General features: G+C 37.5%; 1 protein-coding gene across 1 annotated transcript in view; it reads left to right on the top strand.

Annotated features, from left to right (window-relative positions):
• The window catches only part of LOC124711200 (putative ATPase N2B), a 116,866-nt gene that overhangs the window by 60,525 nt on the left and 32,068 nt on the right, over nucleotides 1-24,273 (top strand). The window contains exons 4-5 of the mRNA XM_047241145.1: nucleotides 6,717-6,888; nucleotides 15,752-15,892. Of these exons, the coding sequence (XP_047097101.1) occupies nucleotides 6,717-6,888; nucleotides 15,752-15,892 (313 nt within the window). The remainder of the gene's footprint in view (nucleotides 1-6,716; nucleotides 6,889-15,751; nucleotides 15,893-24,273) is intronic.

Here is a 24,273-nt window from a genome sequence, read left to right as displayed (position 1 = left end):
GTTAAATAAAGTGTCCAAAGTCACCCCATATTGGGGTGATTTTGGACACATGTGTTTTTTAAATCTCTGTCCAAAGTTACAGTATATAGAGGGCAAATTCAGCCAGTTACTGCCTTCTTTTTAAAAAAATTCTGCGTGCTTTTTATTTGATTTCAGTGACATTTTACACATTTTAAGGGAGCTCTTTGTTACAAATAAGTGATATGGAATGATATAATGAATTTTATATATTACAGATAAGTTTTTATTTTCAAGAATTTAAATAAACAGTCTCTTTGTTCACTTCTGCGCGAGAGCATTTAATATTTTCACTTAAGCGAATGGAAAGATCTTCTGACTGTCGTTTGAGGAATAAATGCACCCATTCTTCTCCTGGCAAGATATTACGAAATTTCTTCTCTTTTTGGCTAGATTTATCAAGGTAGCCTTTAACTAAATATCTAATATCCAATTTAGTGAAGGGAAATCCCCAATGTGCAGCCCTCAAGATACCTTGCTTTAAGATTTATTCTTCTTCTTTATTTGGCACTGGCTGTCCTCCCATTTTTTTCAGATGCGCTTCCTGCACTTTATTTTGTACGGTTGATTTAGGTATACCATACAAATTGCATGCTTTTCTGTACGACAATTTACCACTCTGTATATCACAAACAGCTTTATCTAAAAGTTCTGGGTCATGATTGCACCATACTGTAGCACCTTTCCTGCTCTTATACGTTCTTGGCATTGTCCGAAATCACCCCACACAGTACACAGTTTTACAAAAACCGTCATTATTTTATAACCTTGCACGAGAAACTCGACAAACTTCTACAGAAATTGTCTCAATGCTGTTAGCTACTGAGCGTGTTGACAATTACTGTTACAATAACTTCCCATTATTTTATAACCTTGCACGAGAAACTCGACAAACTTGTACAGAAATTGTCTCAATGCTGTTAGCTACCGAGCGCGTCGACAATTACTGTTACAATAACTTCCCGCTTGGCGCAACAATAGAAAGTTTCCACTTTACAATAATGCATGGATTTTTAACACTGAGACTGTTCGTCAATTATTCACCTAGGGAAACAATTGATGCAAAATAAAAGTTGTGAAAAGTGATAAATGCAATCTTGTGCTTAAAATAATTGGCACACGGATGTTAAAATAAGTAACTCTTTTTTTCTATGCAGTAGCAAAGAGCAAATAAACCATACTGTCAGAATTCACCCCAGTGTCCAGAATCACCCCGTTTGGTGGTACATGGGATTTTAGGGAAATGAACATGTAGATGTCAAGTATGAGATGCCATTTCTTTGCAATCTGTATTACTGAGTGAGGTAGTGCAGTGATAAGGTCTCTGGAGCCACATTCAAGAGACTCTGTATTCAAATTCCTATACTATCATCTGAATCTGGTTTTTCATGGTGTCTCTGAATTGCTGAAGTTAAACGCTGGAATAGTTCCAAGGAAAAGGAGACTGTCACTTTCTTACTACATCTTGAGCTTGTGCTGCATCTCTAATGACTTCATTGCCAGTGGTACATTAAACCCTCATCTTTCTTCCTTCTCCTTACACCTTACAGGCTGTCAGGTTGCAGTTGAGTCAAGGAATTTTTTTTGGGGGGGGGGGGGGGGGGGGGGGGGGGGACCGAAGTGCTGTTTCCGTGGTATAATTTATACCATCCATCCACTCTGGCATGATAAAGCTACCTTCACATGTCTCTGAAAAGGGCACTGTCCATTATATCATGAGATGATACTCTGCTGAGAGGAGCTCCCAGTATGTAATGCTTGTGGCTTATGGATAAATCTGTTCAGTTTTTAACAAGAGATAAGAGAGGACATACCCACAATTTTCGTTGATGATGAGTGTGATGAAAAATTTTAAAATATTGTGTGTTGCATGGACTGCAGCCTATGCTTCTAATTGAGAGGGGGAGGGGGGGTTCATGATTATTATTAATTAATAATGTAATGTAACTATTGTATAAGTTCTTAATGTTTTATCTGTTTAGTGTTGCTAAATGCATAATCATCGATGACGATGTCATCATCATCAGCTGGCTGGCCGTTTGTACGAGCGCTATCCACAAAGTACATTACGTTTTGGAATTAAAAATAAATAAAGTATTGGAAAACTTTTGTATTATATACAGATGAAAACCACACTTAAATACTACTTTTCTACATAGTTGCCATTTAAATTAAGGCACTTATCGTAGCGATGGACGAGCTTGGAAATTCCTTCATCGTAAAATTCGGCTGTCTGCACCTTCAACCACGTGGTTACCTCTTCTTGAAGCTGTGCGTCGTCATCAAAACGTTGCATAGCCAACCAGTTCTTCATTGCTGGGAATAAGTGGAAGTCTCTTGGTGCCAGGTCGGGACTGTACGGCAGATGAGGAAACAACTCCCACTTAAAAGATTCGAGAACTTCACGAGTGGCATTTGCCGTGTGGGCCCGGGCGTTGTCGTGAATCAGAAAGATCTTTGAGCCCAACTTTCCCCTGCGCTTGTTTTGTATTGCTCTTCTGAGGTTGTACAGAGTTTGGCAATACCTTTGAGAGTTTATTGTAGTGCCTCTTTCCAGGAAATCCACAAAAATCACACCTTTTCTGTCCCAAAAGACAGTCATTATGTGGTTGAAGGAGCAGGCGGCCGAATTTTACGACAAAGGAATTTCCAAACTCGTCCATCGCTACGATAAGTGCCTTAATTTAAATGGCAACTATGTAGAAAAGTAGTATTTAAGTGTGGCTTTCATCCGTATATAATAAAAAAAATTTCCAATACTTTATTTATTTTTAATTCCAAAACGTAATGTACTTTGTGGATAGCCCTCGTATCTTAGATGCTAAGCAATTAAGTTGTGCAGTATTGATTTGAATTGGAGAACAGTCTGCCTCAAGATATGATTTTTATGATCTTAAATGTTATTTTCATCATTATTACAGTACCAGTATAGAATCTTTTGTGTATTATTTCATCTGTTTCCTTCCCTTGCAGTCTCAAAGCAATGAAACTGTAGCAAATAACTAGAAGCCTGAAGGAAAGGGTAAAAGGGAGAGTTGAAGCTAGTAACCAATAAATATTTTATATTACTTGTGTCTGTAAATTCCCGCCCCCCCCCCCCTCCCCCCCTGGCAAATGTGAATGATATGGACCATTTTAAAAATTCAGTATGGTTTTATGTGACTGTCTGTTAAAATTTTGCCAAAAGGGCCTTGAAGCACAGTCCCTTAAATCAATCAGCATTTAAGTGGATCAGCCTTGGGGCATGAGAAGCTTGTAGATCTGGTGTATTCATCTTTTATAGTCTTGTTGTTATGTCTGCTTGATTATGGGTGGACAGGGCAGATAACAACTAAAAGTTCATAACTCAAGACATAATGTGAAGTAGAGTACAGACAGTGATTGTTGGTACAATTAACAATTTATTACATATACATCCAATATAATCCAACAATTTCCTGCCAAACTCTTGCTGCATGTAGATGAGCCAACATTACCTAGTGGTGGCAAGGTTGTGTATTGGTATTGGAATAGCAGTCTATAATTACAAGGGTGATTTGAAAAGTTCTCGGAATCACCATGAGAGATCAGCGCTAGTGCAACGATAGTTCACACGATATTCATTGGACTGTTGCCTGTAAACACATGCCACATCAGTGCTCTTGGAAGAGAGCTGTGGCAGTGACATGGCTCTGTTGTTCCTGCGTAGTGATTTGCGAAGTTGGAAAAAATCAAGATTTGAGCAGTGATTAAGTACTTCGTAAAGGAAATATGAAAGCAAAGGACATTTATACTGATTTCCAGAATTCATTGGGGGACTCCACTCCTTCATATTCAGCCATTGCAAAGTGGAAAAATGAATTTAAATTTGGTAGGGAGAGCTTAGATGGTGATCCGCGCAATGGTCAGCCAAGATGTGTTGCTACTCGAGAAATCATTGCAAAAGTGCACAAAATGGTCATGGAGGATCACCGATTGAAAGTGCGTGAAATTGCTCATGCTTGCCAGATGTCATCTGGAAGGGTATATCACATTTCAGGTGTAGAATTAGAAATGAAAAAATTATCTGCAAGATGGGAGCGGCAACTCTTGATGCTGGATCAAAAGCGTATGAGAATGGACATATCGGAAGAATGTTTGGCCCATTTTAATGAGAAACGAACAAGATTTTTTGTACCGGTTTGTGACCGCAGATGAAACTTGGGTGCACTACTATACCCGAGAGACTAAACAGCAGTCAAAGCAGTACTGGTTCTCCACTACCAAAGGAAGCAAAGACAATTCCTTTGGCAGGGAAGATCATGGCATCAGTGTTCTAGGATGCGAAGGGGATTCTGTTTCTAGATTATCTCTCCACTGGCCAAACAATTACTGGAGAATACTATGCTAACCTCCTGGACCAATTGCAACAAAAGACATGTAAAAAAAGGGCAGGTTTAGGAGGGAAGAAAGTCATCTTCCATCAAGACAATACGCACCTGCACACATGTGCCAACGCCATGGCAAAATTACATGTACTAAGGTATCAATTGTTGACACACCCCTGCCTTTTCACCTGATATGGGTCCGTCAGACTTTTATTTCTTCCCAAAACTGAAAATTTTTCTTGGTGGACGAAGATTCACTTCAAATGGAGAATTGATAGCCAGAGTTGACAACTATTTTGCAGCCCTGGAGGAAACTCATTTTTGAGATGGGCTCAAGGTACCACAACATCGCTGGACCAAGTGCATTAATCTACAAGGAGACTACGTTGAAATATAAAAAAACTTATTTCTGTTCTGCTCCAAGAACTTTTCAAACCACCCTCATATTTTCATTTGTGCAATGTGAAGTGTACCTCTAATTAACTGGACTAATACCTCTAAGTATTGGATGCAGTTCACCATAAAGGAACCAAGCTGGCCCCAAGAACATTTAGGAGCAATCCTATTCCCATTCATTTCTTACAAATAAATGTGCTGTCAGCTCTTTGTGGGCCCAGTATCATTCAAATTTTGTTTTCTATTACAAGTGCCTAAAGGGCACACTATTGTTGCTTGTCCATTCATGGAATGACATTTTAATGGTCATTTGTTGTGAGAACATTTGCAGTTCACACATAGCTAACTACTGGGCCCATTTCACTTAATGATCCTTAAACACAAAGCTGTGTGTGACCTTAAGGCCTCTGATTATATTATGTATGATCAAGAGAGATTGTTTGTCATTTGTTCCAGTTCCTTTTGTGCCTTCCAACATTTGCTTCAGCAGATGTGCCTAGCTGACACTTCTTCTGCCACAAAGTGCAGAAAAGACTGTGTCGGTTTACTGGCCACCAAAACACATTGGAATTAGGGGAAATGAAACATCTGATGAAGAAATGTGGGGGCTTGTATGGGACACAGCGTCAAATGGCATGCCCGTTCCTTACTGCCTGTCATCTAGTTGAATCAGAAGGTATTGTGCCATTGAAAGGAAGAGTAGCCGAAAGTAAGACACAGAGGATGTGGCCAGTGAAAGTAATTTCCATCTTTGGCATATGTCCTTCCATTCAGTGAGATTGGATGAGGTAGGTTTGGGCCATCTACATGTAATACATTTTTCTCTAGTTTTGGAGCACCTAAATGCAACACATTTTTCTCTCTCAGTTTTAAACATGGCTGTGATACAACAGCCATACAAGAATATGTTAGGTATAAAACAAACAACCAGGTTTCAACAGCAATTATTGGTATCATCAGAAAATCCACAAGTATCTAAACAGATCGTAAATAATCATTAACATAGAGAAAAACTAGGGAATAAACAGTTTCTATTCTGAACAGATTTATAAGAAATCAGTACTTGCATGCAGTTATTGACGAACAAAAAGGACGGGATTCCATCAATTAAATTATTTAGATTTAACATTAGCAGTCGTTGGCAACAAAATTTCTTTCAGTATTTTTCGCATAGAAACTTACATTGATCAAATAGTGCTGTCCTGTTCAACACACCCTCATTCTCACAAAATAGCCTTTTTCATTTTTCCATCCATGGAGCTGTTTCTACCCTGTTAGTTGGCAAACATCTTGAAGCTGGGGTTAATTTGATTAAAACTGTTACAGTTAATAATGGATATGAGCCAACAGTAGGGGATAACATTTTCAAAAATAAGAGTGCGATGCGTTCAGCAATGTGACGTGTCACCAGGAATTCCATTTTAAACTGTAGGTCTCCTTTCACCGGTTGGATAACTGGGGTAGATTTGGGGCACACAAGTCACTGAAGTGACAGCAAATTGGAAGATGTACACCCCAGCCACTGAGCCACATGAAATTATTATTATTATTATTTGTGTAGAAATAATCTAATGCTAAGTAATTTTATGTTGAAACTTCCTGGCAGATTAAAACTGTGACCAAGACGCAAATTCAGTACCTTTGCCTTTTGTCAGCAAGAGCACTAGCCTGCAAAAGGCAAAGGTCCTGAGTTTGATTCTTGGTCTGGTACACAGTTCTAATCTGCCAGGAAGTTTAATATCAGTTCACACTCTACTGTAGTGAAAATTGCATTCTGAATTTCAATTTTGGATAATGTCCACAGACAAAATGCATGATGATTAAAAACAGGTAGACTGGCTTTCTGTTTTCCAAGAAGATTTTCCTGTATTTTTATCTTGCATGTGCACAACACTGTTCTCATTAACATGGACTGTATTGTAATCTCTATTCAGCAACTGATATTCTTCATTCCAGGAAAACTGAGTGTGATGCAAACAAACAGCTGGATATTATCTTCAAACTACTATGTTCACAAGAAAATGATATAATCCGTCCACGAACACTTACAATACTGGGTCGAAATGTGACATTCAGCAAAACTTGTGGACAAGTGATTGACTGCACATTCAGCGAATTGTGTGATCGAGTAAGACTACATGACAAACATAATTATGAGGGCTGTTCGGACAGTAAGTTCTAGTGCTGTCTAGTGTATGGAGGTGTCGAGGTAGCAAAGTGGTTTCAGCATTACTGTGTCATCTGGCTTAGTACAGGTCTGGCAGTGCTGCAGAAACATTGTTGATCAGTTGTTTGTGCCATAACTATGAACGAAAATGGCTGCTATCATTGAAAATCCTGCCATCTGTGAATTATTTACTGTAACCGATCTGTGTGCATGAAAGCTGTAGACGTTCATGATGAACTTTGTGCAGTATACAGAGAGAATGTGATGCATGATAGTGCTGTAAGAAAATTATGCTATTTATTTTGAAAAGTTTGAATGAATGCCCATTGTGAAGAAAGAAGTGTACAAACCATCTGTTACAAATGAATGCATTGCAACCATTATGGCAGAATTAGAAAAAAACTTGTTGATTCATAATTATCACTGTCCTTTAGATATGGTGGACAGTGTCGTATAAGCTGGTGATGGGGTTCCAAGCTTCTGCCCAATGAGTATGAAACAGACTTTGGGTGCTGTGTTAACATTTCTGATGCTGTATGATGCAGAAAGAGATAAATTCCTCTATCAAATTGTGACGGTTGCTTAAAGTTGGGTTGTGTATGTCAAAATTTAGACAAAAACCCAGTCTATGAAGTGAGGCCACACTAGCTCCCCATGTAAACTTTTTTCCTTTCTTTTTTTCTTTTTTTTCTTAACAGAAAGGGAGTACTCATTGATTTTATGAAAGGAGTCTCTGTAACAAACTCCAAAATTAACTACGAAACCCAGAAAAAAAATCTCAAAAGAGCCATACAGATCAAAAGAGCAGGATGTTGAATTCTGTCACCATTTTTGTGCTTGGTAATCTGGGGCCAGATACTGCCGTAAGCATGCAAATCATTTAATAGTTTCATCTGTGAATTTTTTGATCATCCTCCATAAAAAAAAACCTGTTTTGTCATCCAATGATGTTTGACTTTTATCAGAAGCTAATAACAAGGCTAAGACTGCAGCAATTTAAAAATGACAATAAGTAAAGGACAGTGTCAAAGCATGGCTTAGCTCACAGGTGGCAGAATTCTACAATGAGGGCACTGAAAAACTCGTTCCTTGATACAACAAGTTCCTTATTGTAGGAGTTAGTTATGTAGAAAAATAGCTGGAGAGTTGTAGCTTTAAATTGTATATAATAAAGAACCTTTCAGTGTACTTTTTCCTTTTTAAATATGTAAATTAATGGAACTTACTTTCTGAATAGCCCTCATGTTTTATTTTATAGACTGTAAGTAGCTACATTCTTTTTCAGTAGTTATGGTTTTTTTATATAGCAAGTGTCTGAATTGGCATGCAGTTATAGACTATGATGCCTTCTGGAAGCATTATTCATTTTTGTTTGTTTTTAAATCTTATTTGAGGAAGATCTCTAGTCACAAATAGAGAGAACTGGAACTCTAGGTGTCATTAGTCAACTCTCTAGACCACAAGAAGATGCTATTATTTTTTTCCCTCATTCTAAGTCACAGTGTATTGTATTGATATCACTCTTATTTGCCTTGAAAACAGCTATTCTTGATCATCAGATTCTAAACTACATACTTGGCAGCCCTGCAGCCAGGCGACTAGCGCGAGTTTTGGTGTTCTCGTAAAGATAAGTCATTTTAGATTATAAAACATATAGATTAGTACTGATTACATGGTAAATAGGTGTATTAGTGTGCCTTTTAAGTGTACCATTAAAGGTTTCATTTTTCTTTATGTAATATAGCAGAAAACGCAAAAAGACCATACAGTCGTATTTTCTGTATACGTTCTGCTGCAGCAAATCTATAGAATTTTGTTTCGTTGTTCCTTGCTCTCTCCAGCAATTTAACTTAGCGTACCTCTTCATTATTTAACTAGCATTTCCGGAAATTAGCTTAAAGCTTAAGTTGTTGTTTCAGAAACTTTGCACTTTTGTTTTTGTTTACACACAGTTGCGTATAGGCCAAATTTGTGTTACCATACTTTCGTGTTTATCTGTAATTTAACTGACTTATTCTTAATAAACTATTACGTTTATCATGAGTGAAAAGTGCTTGACTTGCCGTAGAATTGTTAGGTCGGGGCTTTGGTGTGATGGGTGCTGTAGTTTTTTGCATGTGGGTGACTGAAGTGGCGTGGGAATAGGGGAAGTAAATGAGACTCATCAGTGGTTTTGTAGGATTTGTAGTAGAGATAGGAAGATACTAGAACAGGAGGGGAAAATTGCCGCCCTTCAGGCTGAGTTAGACAATGCCAGGGGAGATCTTCACAGGTTAGGGAGGGAGAAGGGTAAAGAGAGGTGGGAAGTGGCAACAGGCAACAGGAGGAACAGGCCTAGAACTTTGTCTGACAGCTTCATGGTGAATGTGGAAAATAGATTTGACCTGTTGCTTCAGTTAGAAGCTGGTGAGCCTCAAGCAGTTGCAGGTGTAGACAGGGCACAACAAACTTTCAGCAGCAAATTGAAAAGTAAGAATGTAGGGAAATCAGTAAAGAGAAAGAAAGTGTTGTTGTTAGGTAGTTCCCATGGAAGAGGTGTTGGCCAACTTTTGCAGGATGAACTGGGATCAGAATACCAGGTCACCAATTTTTTTAAACCTAGTGCTGGTCTGGAGCAGGTGACAGAGGATTTAGGATCACTTTGCAAAGATTTCACTAAGGAAGTCACCGTGGTTAGTGGGTGGGGCAGGTAACAGTATTGACAGAGATCCTAGGTACAGTATAGAGTGTGACCTGGCGAAGATTGCATCAGCATCGAGGCATACTAGTGTTGAGTTTGTATCTGTTCTTGGGCGCCATGACCGACCTCATTTGAACTCTTGTGTCAAGAGAGTTAATTTGGAGCTGGAACGGCTGCTCATCTCGGGTGCAGGGTCACACATTGGTGTGGTTCCTGTTGATTCTCTCACTAGGTAGGATTATACTAGGCATGGCCTTCACCTCAACAGGAAGGGGAAGGGTAAATTGGCTGGGGAAATAGCAGGAAAGTTAAAGGGGGGAGGCACTGTCATGAGTGGTAAAATACCAGTGGTTATAGGGTTCAGAAAAGACCCTTTTTTATGGTAGGGAGGACAGAAAGAAAGCAAATTTCAAGAGAGGTTAGATCTGAGACAAACGTTCAGTTTCAGAAAGAAATCAAAAAACATAATTCCATCTTATTACATCAGCATAAACAGCCATTGGTTAAGAATTTTCAACAGTCAGCAGATATTTTAACTCTACCCAATTTTAACTCAGTCAATGTGAAATGTCAGCTATCTTTATTGCATCAAAATATTCGAGGACTGAGAAATAAAATTAATGAATTAACTATCTGCATAGATGAATTGGAGTCTTCAAACCCAGCTGACATAATCTGCCTCTCTGAACATCATGTGACGACTGGTATAGAACTTTTAAGAGTTACAGGGTTTAGGTTAGCATCTCACTTTTGTAGATCAGAAATGGAGAAAGGAGGAGTTTCCACATTCATCAGGAACTGTCATAAATTTAAGAACATAGACATTCATAAATTTTGCCTAGAACAGCATATGGAAGCATGTGCAACAGAATTAGAAGTTCACAAAAAATCTTTCATAATATTAAGTGTATATCGAGCACCTGCAGGTAACTTTAATCTGTTTGTAAACCACCTTGAAGCTGTACTGACCAATTTAACAACAAAAAAACAAAGAAATAGTGGTTGCTGGTGATTTCAATGTAGATTTCCTTAAAGACTCTCCCAATAAGAACTTATTTGAGTTAGTAACACTGTCATTCAACTTAATTCCCACTGTAAAGTTCCCCACTAGGATAGCCACTTGCTCACAATCAGCCATTGATAATATCTTTATAGAAAAGTCCAATGAACAAAATTATATTACAAAACCAATAGTCAATGGCCTCTCAGACCATGACATGCAGTTCCTTCTGTTAAATGTTAATACTGAACAGGATATAAAATCTGTTAAATCTGAGCTCAAGAGGGTAATCAGTAAGCCAAAAATTGATTGTTTTAGGACACTCCTCAGAGACATTCACTGGACTGATGTTTACAGTGCTCATGGCATGAATGAAAAATATAACATTTTTGCTAATAAAGTGCTTACCTTATTCGAACACTGCTTTCCCCCAAAACTTACCAAGGTTAGAGCAAAGTCTACAAAGAAGCCATGGATTACTCAAGGGATAGGGGTATCTTGTAAAACAAAAAGAAAACTGTATCTGTCAATCCGAAACATTTCCAATGTTGATGCTATAGCACATTATAAGAAATACTGCAAAATATTAAAGACTATAATACGGATGTCAAAGCAAATATATTACAAGGAAAAGATAGTCATATCAGATAACAAAATAAAGACAATATGGGATATAGTGAAGGAGCAGACCGGTAGAACGAGACATGAAGAGGAACAAATAACATAAAGAGTAAATGATACATTGGTGACAGATGTGTATAGTGTTGCAGAACTTCTTAACAAACATTTTATAACTGTTACTGAAAAGATGGGGTTGTCAGGTTCGGTAGATGCTGCTATGGAATACCTCAGACCAGACATTTCAAGTAACTTCCATAATATGAATTTGACCCTCACCACCCCAACAGAAATAATGTCCATCATAAAATCTTTAAAATCAAAATCATCTAGTGGGTATGATGAAATATCAACAAAGTTAATTAAAGAATGTGATTCTGAGCTAAGTAACATATTAAGCTATCTGTGTAACCATCGTTTATCAGTGGAATATTTCCTGAATGGCTGAAATATGCTGAAGTTAAGCCACTGTTTAAGAAGGGAGATAAAGAAATAGCATCAAATTTCTGTCCAATTTCACTGTTGCCAGCATTCTCAAAAATTTTTGAAAAAGTAGTGTCAGTCGGCTTTATAACCATCTTATCTCAAATAACATACTGTTAGATTCACAGTTTGGATTTCTAAAAGGTTCTGATATTGAGAAGGTTATCTACACTTACAGTGAAAATGTGCTTAATTCATTAGACAAAAAATTGCAGGCAACTGGTATATTTTGTGATCTGTCAAAGCCATTTGACTGTGTAAATCACAATATCCTTTTAAGTAAATTAGAATATTATAGTGTAACAGGAAATGTTGCAAAATGGTTCAAATCTTATATCTCTGGCAGGAAACAAAGGGTGTTATAAGGAAAGAGACATGTATCAAGCTATCAGGCATCATCCAACTGGGAACTAATTACATGTGGGGTCCCACAAGGTTCCATTTTAGGGACCTTACTTTTTCTTGTGTATATCAATGACCTTTCATCAGTAACATTACCAGATGCCAAGTACGTTTTGTTTGCCGATGATATAAACATTGCAATAAATAGCAAATCAAGTGTAGTCTTAGAAAGATCAGTCAATAAAATATTTGTGGACATTAATCACTGGTTCCTAGCCAATTCTTTGTCACTAAACTTTGAAAAAACACACTACATGCAGTTCAGAACTTGTAAGGGGTGTCCCACGAGTATATGTCTAACATACGATGACAAAAAGATAGAAGAAGTGGACAGTGTTAAATTCTTGGGATTACAGCTTGATAATAAATTCAAATGGGAGGAGCACACCACAGACTTGCTGAAGTGTCTTAACAAATCTCTGTTTGCAATGCGAATTTTGTCAGACATAGGGGATATAAAAATGAAAAAGCTGGCGTACTATGCTTACTTTCATTCCATAATGTCATATGGGATTATTTTTTGGGGTAATTCATCAAGCCAAGCTAAAGTTTTCCGGGCACAAAAACGTGCAGTAATAGTTATATGTGGTGTGAACTCAAGAACATACTGCAGAAGCCTGTTTCTCAGTAAAACCAACCGATTTGTATATAAGCACAACATAACTTCTGCACCATTTCAGTGCAGTAATATGTTCATTGTAAATAAGTATTATAGTAGTTGTATTACATGTTTATTACCTTATAAACAAATAAAAAACTTTTATTTGAAATTCAGTGCATTAGTATTTGCAAAATGACTCTTTCATATAGTGTTCATTAAAAAATGATGATCATTCCACTTGGGACCTGTGGAATGGTACATTAGCTTATTTGTTTTAGTTGTAAATATTTGTCATGTATTGTTGTTCTTCTGACATGTTCCACATCCTGGAGGACCTCCTCACTACGGATCAATTGGAATGAAAGTAAATCTAATCTAATCTAATCTAATACCAGCAAAGACTGATCTTGTTAAAGCTGTGAGGACGGGTCATGAGTCATGCTTGGGTAACTCAGACAGTAGAGCACTTGCCCAGGAAAGGCAAAGGTCCAAAGTTCGGGTCTCAGTCTGGCACACAGTCTTAATCTGAAGTTTCACATCAGTGCACAATCTGCTGCAGAATCAAAATCTCATTTTGGAAACTGATTTTGTTGTTACTGCACTTTCTTCAGTTGTCATGTAGCCATAAGAAGAAATGATGGTGATTCTTAAGCCAAAGAAAAAGTAGGTTGGGCCACCATATTATGTTGAGCAACAGATAAACGTAATGATGCACAGAATGAGCTTTAGGAAAGTCTCCTATTTCAAATTTAAAAAGCACTCATTCTGTCAAAACATTTGCATACTAACATTCTCTTGCATAGCCATCATTTTCTTACTCTCAGAACCTGGGGGACTAGTAAACTATTGTGACACTACCCAGAACCTGGGGGACTAGTAAACTATTGTGACACTATATAAGAGGGTGAACATAAAGTTGTACAGCAGTGGTTGTCAACCTGGTCCCCATCACCCACTTGTGGGTGTTATGGTGTGCGATTGGCTAGGCTGTAGGGATTTTAAAGTCTTGTCATTAGGTATTCAAACAATTTTGACATAAAGTATTTGGTAAGTAATTATTATTATATGCTTTAACTTGCTGTAACTCTGCTTTATAAATTTTATAAAGAAAAATTACTTCCATACTTTATAAATCACCATTACTGTCGAACCAGTGGGCAGTTAAAAAATTTTGCTAGTTACAGATATACGGAAGTGGGTGGTAGGTAAAATAGGTTGACTACCCCTGTTGTACATGAAGAGTTCAGTCATCTAATATGTGATAAAATTTCAGAACACATGTTTGTTAGATGTTGTAAATTACCCTTTCTTGGGGGGGGGGGGGGCAGGCACCTGTCGTCTGACTGGTTTGATGCGGCCCACGACGAATTCCTTTCCTGTGCCAACCTCTTAATCTCCGAGTAGCACTTGCAACCCGTGTCCTCAGTTATTTTAGCAAATGGATAGGAAAAGTGTTTTTAGTGCCCCAGTTGTTATGGGTGTATTCTGGAGATAAACTGAAATAAAGTCTGATTTCAAATGACTGTAACAGAATAGAAGGCATGTGTATAAGCTGACAGGCGGGTGCTTCAAAGTAGTTAAGTCGCCGTACCAGTGTGGAAAGACATTTAAGAAAAGGGAAAGAAATATGAAGACCAGTTCCCTTAATTATCAAGTGAAGGTCATTCTGAATAAAACAGTGGTAGGTGAAATATTACTGGAATTGCTTTAATGCAGGAATCCATCTGAAACAGGTCTGTATAAGGCTAAACAAAGAAAATTGTATGGCTTCTGCATAACAACACATGTTGGAAGTCTATAAAATTCATATGATGGATACATGTGAAGTGATCTAAACCATGTGTGTTAGTTCACAGAAAAACTGCATTGCATCAACACAATACATCCTGAGAGAATTTTAAAATAATCAGCTATGCATAATTTTTTAATTGTCTGTATTTGTAAATTTATTATCAATAGGTCACATTCCACACACCCAAACTTCTGAGCTTTTGTCATCCATAACAACATTCAAATTTTAAACTGGCTCACAACATTGTTTTTTATGCCTCATATAAACTCTTGAGAAGGCATCCATTAGCAATCGCTTGAGCTTGACACGATGCTTGGTTATTTAGTACATATGTAATTATTCAGTGTATTTCTGCCAGAGTGTAAGCTCTGACCCTGGATGTTGGTCCTGATTTGTATCTTGTGGTGATGTTTACTGTACACTGAACTGCACTGCACTCTGTCACCATTGACTGATACATACACACACACACACACACACACACACACACACACACACACACACACACACACTCACACTTCAAATAATCATTGCTGCCATTTTTATGTAGCTTTTTATAGTTTTTCATGAATTTAAAGATTGTTCCTAGTCAATAAGTATAATAAATGATAAAATGAAATAAAAATGTCCATAAGCTTGTAACTTAACAACTTGTAGCCTTTATTTTCTCAAAGAAAGCCAAGCTTTGAATGACTGTTGCCCAAGTTCAGACATTGCACTTACAGACCATATTAGTACATGGTGCAGACAATAACAGTTATAAAGAAATATTAGAGAGGACAAGCTCATTCTGTATAGAGGAAGAATTGTGCACTAAATAAGCTCAAGTTTAAGTTTGTCTTCAGAGTGCATAGTCACTCACTTATGGAGCTACATGCTAATGCTGTTGTTAGGTGACTGAGAGAAGCAGTTTTTCCTCAGGAGGAGCAATGACCTTCTCCATGTTAACCATATGAAATCAGTCTAAGAGAGTTGCTCAACCCCTGTAGAATTGGGAGAGTAAATAAAATCAATCTCTCTCTCTCTCTCTCTCTCTCTCTCTCTCTCTCCACGCCCTCCCTCCCTCCCTCCCTCCCACGTGTGCTCTTGTGGGTGTGGTTGTGGATGACAAATATGGAGCAGTAGAACAATGGTTGAGTGGTTCCTGATATTTTGTTTGAGTAATTGCTGTTACTTTTTGTTAATTAAAATAAACAATGTTGTATGCTGAGAACCATACATTTACTGCTGTGTGTTTTTGCCTTACAGCCTCTGGGTGCGAGTGATTACTTGCAGATTTCCCGTGTCTTCCATACTGTTCTGATCCGTGACGTCCCCCAGCTGACTCTCAAGCAGAAGTCTCCTGCGCGTCGATTCATAACCTTGATAGACACGTTGTATGACAACAGGGTAAAGTATTCTGGCACAAGGTCATTTCAGGTGGAGGTGATTTCAAAGAAATGTGTCTCTCACAGTTTACATTTCAGTAAGAATATGTAACTGGTTTTATGACTTTACAAACTGTGTGGCAAGTGGTTGGTATTTTTGTGGGGTTAGGATTATGCTAGTAACAGTTTAATATTTGTTTACAAATATCTATTGGTGTAGGGACTACAGTGCTTTCCATTACCTTTCTATTCCAAAGAGTTGCACTACAGGAATAAGCTGAAAATGCAATTTTTAGGAATTTGATTCCTGTATAGCTTTAATGTTTCTGCAAATCTGGATGAGAACATTCATATCTACCAAGCAGGAAATGTGATATCTATAAAATTTATTGCATTCTTGCTAATTTGTTGCCCGCCGCGGTGGCCGTGCGGTTCTGGCGCTGCAGTCCGGAACCGCGGGACTGCTGCGGTCGCAGGTTCGAATCCTGCCTCGGGCATGGGTGTGTGTGATGTCCTTAGGTTAGTTAGGTTTAAGTAGTTCTAAGTTCTAGGGGACTTATGACCTCAGATGTTGAGTCCCATAGTGCTCAGAGCCATTTGAACCATTTTGCTAATTTGTCCCTTGAAAGGGAAACCACAGTGTATCACAGAATGTAAATCAACTTTTTTTTACTTAAGTGTTCACATTATTCACTTATTCTCTTGCAAGTCTTTTTTCGAATTGTATGTTGCACTGGATGTCAGTAGGACTCTAGTAGTAAGCAGGGAATCAGATGAGCAATCAAAAATCATGTGGCCATAAAACTGCAGCATATACTGCAGTCAAAGTTAATATGTGACACAAACCAGCAGAGGAAAGTTGTATTATTAACTGAGCATTTGGTCTTCTTTTTCTGTGATAGAGTGAAGTTTATTTGCAGTACAGACTTTGTGTGTTTATTCATGGTTACTGTTAGGTCAATAGTAATCACACTGACAAAGAAATCTAAACTGCAGTTGTATGGCAGTACAACTGGGATTGCTGTGGTTATCTTGTTTCTGTACTTTGTAAACAGTTACTTTGGAAGTTACTTAGTACAGGCCTTCACAGTGAAGATAATGGGTAAACCAGAAAAAGTAAGTGAATCACATTGCAAACACACACACACACACACACACACACACACACACACCATCTTCCACATAAAATTAGTTAATGGCAGGCATAACCATAACATTGCAAGTTGTAAAATTTATAACTGTTCAACAGTAGGTTTTACATGACTAACTATGAAACAAGACAACATAAAAATCCAGGAAAACCACAGCATATTGTATCAAAGTATATATACAAAACTTTTTGTTTTTAAACATGTAAATACTGTCTTCAAAACACAAATTTGTGTGTGTACAAGTAGAAAAGAGCATTTTTCCTGTGTTATAGAAAAATAATAAAAAACCAACTGATGATGATGAATCTTCTGCGAAAAACATTAAAAGAAAATGAAAAATTGAGTTTTGCTTAAGACAGACCCTCTTCAAAAACAAATGTACAACATTCCTGCTGCTTCCTTGGTTTGCTGAACTTCTGGAATAGGTGAAAACAGTCAGAGATTCAGTGTTTGTTATTTTTTAAATGTTGAGTGAGGCACTGAAAACTGATCTATGATGGACTTCCACTTTTTTCACTATTGCCTCAAATGTGATATTCTGCCCTTCAAGCCTGAGGAACTCCACTTCTCTTATAATTCACAGTTCTACACAGAGAAGTGATCTACCAGTTTATTATTCAACATTCAGACTTGTCTGACCACACTGAAAATGCCTATGCCACTTAACCATTGTGTCATACAGTGACGCATTGTCACCATACATTTCACCAACTCAGCGTTGATTGTTCCAACATTGTTCCTCTTCAAACACAGAAAGCGAATTACTTTATGAAACTTCACTTTACCAGTGAGATGCAACATTTTTCTTTGGCTCCTCTAGCGGCTTGCTATGGTAACCTTATGCAAGGATTTCCACATGTGCCAAGGATTGGATACACATACCTGCAAACAAAGAAAAATAACTATGCCACTTTATTTTTTCAGGGCGATAATGAAAACTTTGTGACTACTGACCTTCAATGTTGTTTGGTTGTTACTCTTTCCCCCGATAGATTGCTAGCTGTGTAGACATTAATTAATTAAACTACAGATAGAATGGTGTATGCTATGTGTATGTCTGATTGTGAACTGCGGAGTGTACCTAGATGTGTGAATACAATTTAAATGTAAGAGGAAAGCTCTTACATGAACAACTTTTGTTGCTTCAGTTATGTCAAGTAGATGATGTTTACCTGGTACTGCTAGCTTTGTATTCATGTGACCTCATGGACGCTTACCCAGGAACAATGGTTATGTACATGTAAAATAGTGGAAGCTCAGTGAAGAGATTTTTATTATTAGCAATTCTGTGTAGCTGATCAATTGTGTTGGTTGCTAATTCATGTACATCACTTTCTGAGCCTTTTATAAATTAGAATTTTTATAACATTGATGTATGTCTTGTTCATTTGCTGTGTCTGCTTTAAAAGCTTTACAGTGGAAAGAATATCTACAGGTGATCTGTCTGATAAGAGAATTGATTTTTCTGTTTTGTAATGGACATTTTTGTTTTGTATTTTTCGCACGCTGCAAACAATTACTTATGTGAGAATCTTCATGTTTTCGTGCTTGTTCTATGAAATTAAGTTCTTGCAGTCATATCCAGTAAGTGTTCTTCTGGTGATATTTCAGCTTGGAACCATGGAGCCATATTTAGAGATGTAGGAATGTTGTTGCAGCCCTTCCACTTGTCTAATAAACAAACAACTTGCACTCTTGAACATGTAGGTACAGACCACCACAGCTGCAGAAATTTCCCTTCAGCAGCTGAGATGGATATCACTGGCATACTATCTATAACAGAGAACATGTCACAGGTTCTGATTTGCAAATACTGGACGTTAACAACATGGCCATTATACTGCTGTCTTTGGGAGCTCACTGTTTCAAGTGCTGGATTCACATTTCACCTTACTTAGAACCACCATTGCAATTTGGTAATTCATTAGTCAGAGATATTTTGAAGGCTTTCTTAATCATCAACTTTCAGAAGGATGATGTGGATGTTAAAATCTTGACATTTTCATGGTATACTGCCCACTGCCATATAGTGTGCTGTCCAGCAATCGCTGACTTGTCAGGCTGTAGCAGGTGGATGTTGGGTTGATCTCCCATACAAAGACTGTTTTAATACCACATGACATCTGTGATGCTAAAATGAAAAGTCTGCTGGATGATTGCACATCTAACAAGATTGATAAGTAAGTACCCCACTAACCACGTAGTCTCGAGATGTCTTTTCTCTTGAATGCTTCCTCATTCCATCAAGAAGTAGTGAATATATTAAAAATTCATGATGCAGCTGCACTGAGGTTATATGGTTTGCTAATGTTGTGCAAGAAGGATGTGCCCTTGCTCAAAAGCAAGCAATACTGACTGAGTCTCTGAAATATTTCATTGCCAAGCTCTTAGCCTTGTTGTAGACATCTGTTGTTCAGAAGTGCCCTCACCACATATGGAATTGAACTGAATTTATTAACAGACTGAAGACTCTCAGGCTCAACAGTTCAGACTGATTGGTCAATTTTGATGTCATATCATTGTTACGAAAGTCTTCCTCATAGAGTCTTAATCATTCATTGGAAAATATAATGTGCAAAACATTTTGGTACACAGATTATAACTTTATTTTAGCATGTCCTTACCTCAGAATATTCATTATTCAACTTTGTTGGCGAGTTTGTTTATCAAGGACCTTGAGGAAAAGGCGCTGGACTTTTAAAATTTATACTGATATTTTTTTGAGGTATGTGGATGATAAATTTGTGGTGTGGCCCCATTGTGAGGATGAACTTCATGAATTCTTTTACCATCTTAATTACATCCATTAAAATATCAGTTCACATTCAGATGGAAAAGAATGAAACCTCCCTTTTTTGACTGTTTTAGTGTGTCAGAAAACTGACAGCACATTTGGGACATTTACTCTTCAGTGTTACAAATGTATAGTCAATCTGCCCAATCTTCACTGAGCTTTTGTGAGAGAGAGTAGGTTGATGGAAGTAATTGCATACAACTTCTGTGCCTAATAACACAGCTGCCTGTGTGGCGTGTTAAGGCCATGGGTATCTCACTCATCTGTGCACATATTCGCATTTGCTACAAAGTTGCAGTAAAGGTGCTATACGCTTCCTTTCTTCATCACCGCACCTTCTGCTCCATTCAGACACAGCTAACTGCCATGTTTCCTTGCCATGTGGAAGGGGTACTCACCTGTTGGATCATATTCAGCAACTACTTGCCCACATGAGGACAAGTGGGGGAACTGCTGGCTAACTGAAGCCAAGCCATTAAAAAGCATGTGATAGGAAATGAGTGCCACTTACACAGCTTTGCCTCAAGAATGCAGTGCTCTGTGTAACTAAACATACCACAAGCCAAAACACTCAATTTTATACCTGCAGGCAGACAGTTTATTACCATCCACCACAGACAGTTGGTGTCTTGTCTGCCCCATTAGCTGAATGGTCAGCACGTTGGAATGCCTCGCACAGGGGCCCGGGTTCGATTCCTGGCTGGGGTGGGAGATTTTCTCCCCTCAGGGACTGGGTGTTGTTCTGTCTTCATCATCATTTCATCCCCATTGTCAACTCGCAAGTCGCCCAATGTGGCATCGCAGTCAATACGACTTCCACTTGGTGGCCAAACTACTTGACTGGGAACTCCCAACCACTGACACTATATGATCATTTCCATTTTTCCAGCTGGTGTCGTCAATACAATTGTCCACATAGTGTGTACCATTACAGACAACCACCTTTTTGAATATTTTGAACAATTAAAAATAGCATTTGGAGATAATGGGAGTGTACTCCACAAAAATGGAAGACTCTGCAGTTCAGACCAAAGGTGAATGCCCTGGGAACCAAGAGGTTGGAGAGGAAAGGTTCAAATCCATGGCTTTTCTGTAAGTAGGGGATATTTCTTCTGGAGTAGATCAGAAATTTTCTAAGTAGAAAGTGAAGATTATCTTTTGCCCAGCCACTCTCATTGGCTTTGTAAAGATTGACCTAAAACTGTATAATGCAGGCATATACTAGATCACCTACCAGTACAGATTTTTGTTTGATGTGCAGATGACGTGAGAACCATTCACTAATGTTGCTTGGAGCATCACTGCTACACATGTTGCAAATAAGCAGTGGCTGAGCACCACATAGAGACTGGCCAGTCCATGGGCTATGAAAACGTGAGGATTATAATGTCTTCATGATACTTAAAGGACCCGGTGATGAAGGAAGCCATAAAAATTTGACTGGTGAACAATTTACTTAATTGTGGCAGTGATTTTAACTTACTTAACGTTTTAAATACAGGTGCTGTTTTTAGTAACATACTCTTGCATTTAGGATCTAGAAGTACCCCAACAGAGTTTAGGTATGTTTATAAATAATAATTGGAATTAACTTATGTATTTATATATTTACGTAATAAAATGTAACATATTTAAAGTGTTTATTGTGCTTACAGTAACCAGTCTTAACAGAAATTTTAGATCATTTACAAAAGCTTGTTTCCAGTTTTTTATTTTCTTGCTGAGATAAAATGACATAAAAATCAACTCCGTAATTAACTTGTAATTAAAATCTTTGGGGTTTTTTTTTAAACAAGATAGGAACATAAAATGAAATTAAAATTGTAAAACAAAAATACTATTAGTATGGAAAAAATGACAGTACATTATTAAGAGCCTACAAAATCATTCATTTTCTTTGGGTTCACAGGACAAACAATAATTGATTGTCTTTGTGTGAGGCTTACAAAATAAATTATTTTCAAGTTTTATGTATTGGAGAGCTCTTTTTATCTTTCAACCTCAGGCAAATGTAACACATTCACTTCTGAGAATTACTAGTACCGGGCTCATCTGCATTAGGCGTTGATAAAGTTTGTTCTCTGCGAGCCAAGTTGCACGTTATAACTTGTATATCTTTGGCCAAATTTGGGTTATTTTCTAATCTGCTGCAAACATGTATCTATTACTGATTTTTATTTGGATTAGAACTGACCCAAAGAACATCTGTTAGCAAGAGAAATATTCAGTATAGCAGCAAAAATTGTGTTCGGCCATTTCTTGTTCTACATTAACAAGTATAATTTGAGGATTTCAAATCTAAAATGTCAACTACTCCTTTAGTGTTATTGTAAAATTATGTAATTACAGGTTTCTTCAATTTTTGATTTGTAGACACATTGTGATGCATAGAAAACTACTCTTTTATACTTCTTTGGAATGAATGACACCAAGGTCTTGTCTCATACAGATCCAAAAGATGTTTTAATTCAGTGCGTTCTCTTTTATTAGGCAAAAACTCAAGAAGAATTTCCTGTTTGTTTTTTCATACAGTGCATACGTATGTTAGTCTTTGGTTCACTTATTCATTTACTAACTCAACAGATATAAACAAACTATCTCCAGTTATATTTCTATTAGTTCCATAAAACTACTCTGCAAGCTTTAGCACATCCTGTGTTGGCACTGCGAAAAGGGTATTTCTGTGGGTAAATGGTTTTCCAGAGTATATGAATGCATTATACAAGTAATGAGTCTTCGCATTACAAATACAATGCATTTCCAGGCCATAGTTTCCAAGTTTACTTTTGATAAACATTCTGAATGAGCATCTTCCTCAAAATTTTACCAACATTTCATCAAAACATAAATATTCTGAACAAGGATAGTTCATACCACAGTTGCTATTAAAAGTTTCAAAAATTTCTTTTATCGAGGCCAGTGTTATCTGTAGATTTTCTTTCTTTGCATGTACTGATGTCATCAAATGTTACATTGAAATAAATGAATAAAATTCTTTTTATTCCCATTACACCTCGAAAAATATCTCTACCAGTAAAATCAGTTGCCATTAGCAATCTAATATCTTTGTGGTTTGACTTGAATATTGAAATAAACACAAGCAATCGAAGGTAAGTTCTCAACTCACAGCAGTCACTGTTTTTAGCATAGTATGGCTGTAATAATGGAGTTTATTATTTGTCCTCAAGTTTTTTGTTGGTATAGTGGATGCTAGTCCCAATCACATCACCAGTAAATAAAAGTTTCCAACTCTCTACTGGCGACATTTTACTGTTACAAACAGCAGATCATTTCAATCTCTTTCACATAGTATTGTGCTGTAGTATACAAGATGAATGTGGGGCAGATTTACTCCATTTGTATCTGTTCTTACCATAAAAATAGTTCCTTAGGCTTTCTTCTTCTTCCTCTTCACTTTTCTCGATCTCTGATCCAGAAAGGTCTTAACTGTGTATTGAATCATGATCACTAATGTCAAGTCCTTCTTCTTCTTCTTCTTCTTCTTCTTCTTTTGTGTTATTTTCACTTTCTGAGTCAATGCCTTCATCTAACAGTCATAAAATATACTCATCAGAGATAAAGTGAGCCATTGTTATAAATATACTAGAATATAAGCAAATTACTGTATTAGCATGTTGTAAGTAAATGCTACAGAAAAGCACACTTGGGGTCTACAGAAACCCCAGTAATGTAAAACAGGTACTTACTGTTGCAAGAGCGCGGCACACGTCTACCTGTCATAAGCCTCTGCAGCCCACTGAGAATCCCTAAATTGGTGGATCTGTAGTGCGCCAACATTACGAATTATATAAAAAAATTCTTGTGTGGGCTGCTCAAACCCCGCCCTAGTAGTTAGATGTTAAAATGAGAAATCTGGCACCTGAAACAGGCAGCTCTCAAAGACAGTGGTACAGTACCCCTTTCATTAATGCACAGTGCTTATAAATCAGAATGTGACACAATGCCCATCATAGAAGGTGTGGCAGTACTATACTCCTCCACTGCCCTTTTATGTGACGTCGTGGTGTGTATCAATATGCAAAATAGTGTGGGTGACATTTTTATTAGGTGGATGAGAAAGCTACACTGTCAGTCTTAGGTGCAGTAGGTGGATGATGCTTCTTAGCCAAAGATGTCAGGAGATGTGACTTATTTGATATGGTTGCATTCCTGTAATTTTGTGGAATTATGTATGTGGCATTCGACAGGTTTAAGTATAACTGGCTGTATACCACTATATACAGTTCACCTTATTCACTACCCATCCTTTTACGAGATTTTTGATGCAGACAATGGCATTTCATTGTAAGTCCATCTGTTCAATGCTAGAGACCCAAATAGTTTCTCCTTAAATAGCTGCTTACTTCAGTTATGCTGAAGGAGTGATTCGGAATTGGAAATGGAACTTTTTTTAGGTCATACAAATACTCTCTAATCACAAGTATGGAAACTCTAATA

This window comes from Schistocerca piceifrons, chromosome 8, assembly GCF_021461385.2.
Source record: "Schistocerca piceifrons isolate TAMUIC-IGC-003096 chromosome 8, iqSchPice1.1, whole genome shotgun sequence".
Taxonomy (NCBI): Eukaryota; Metazoa; Arthropoda; class Insecta; order Orthoptera; family Acrididae; genus Schistocerca; species Schistocerca piceifrons.
This window is presented reverse-complemented; position numbering and strand designations above follow the sequence as displayed.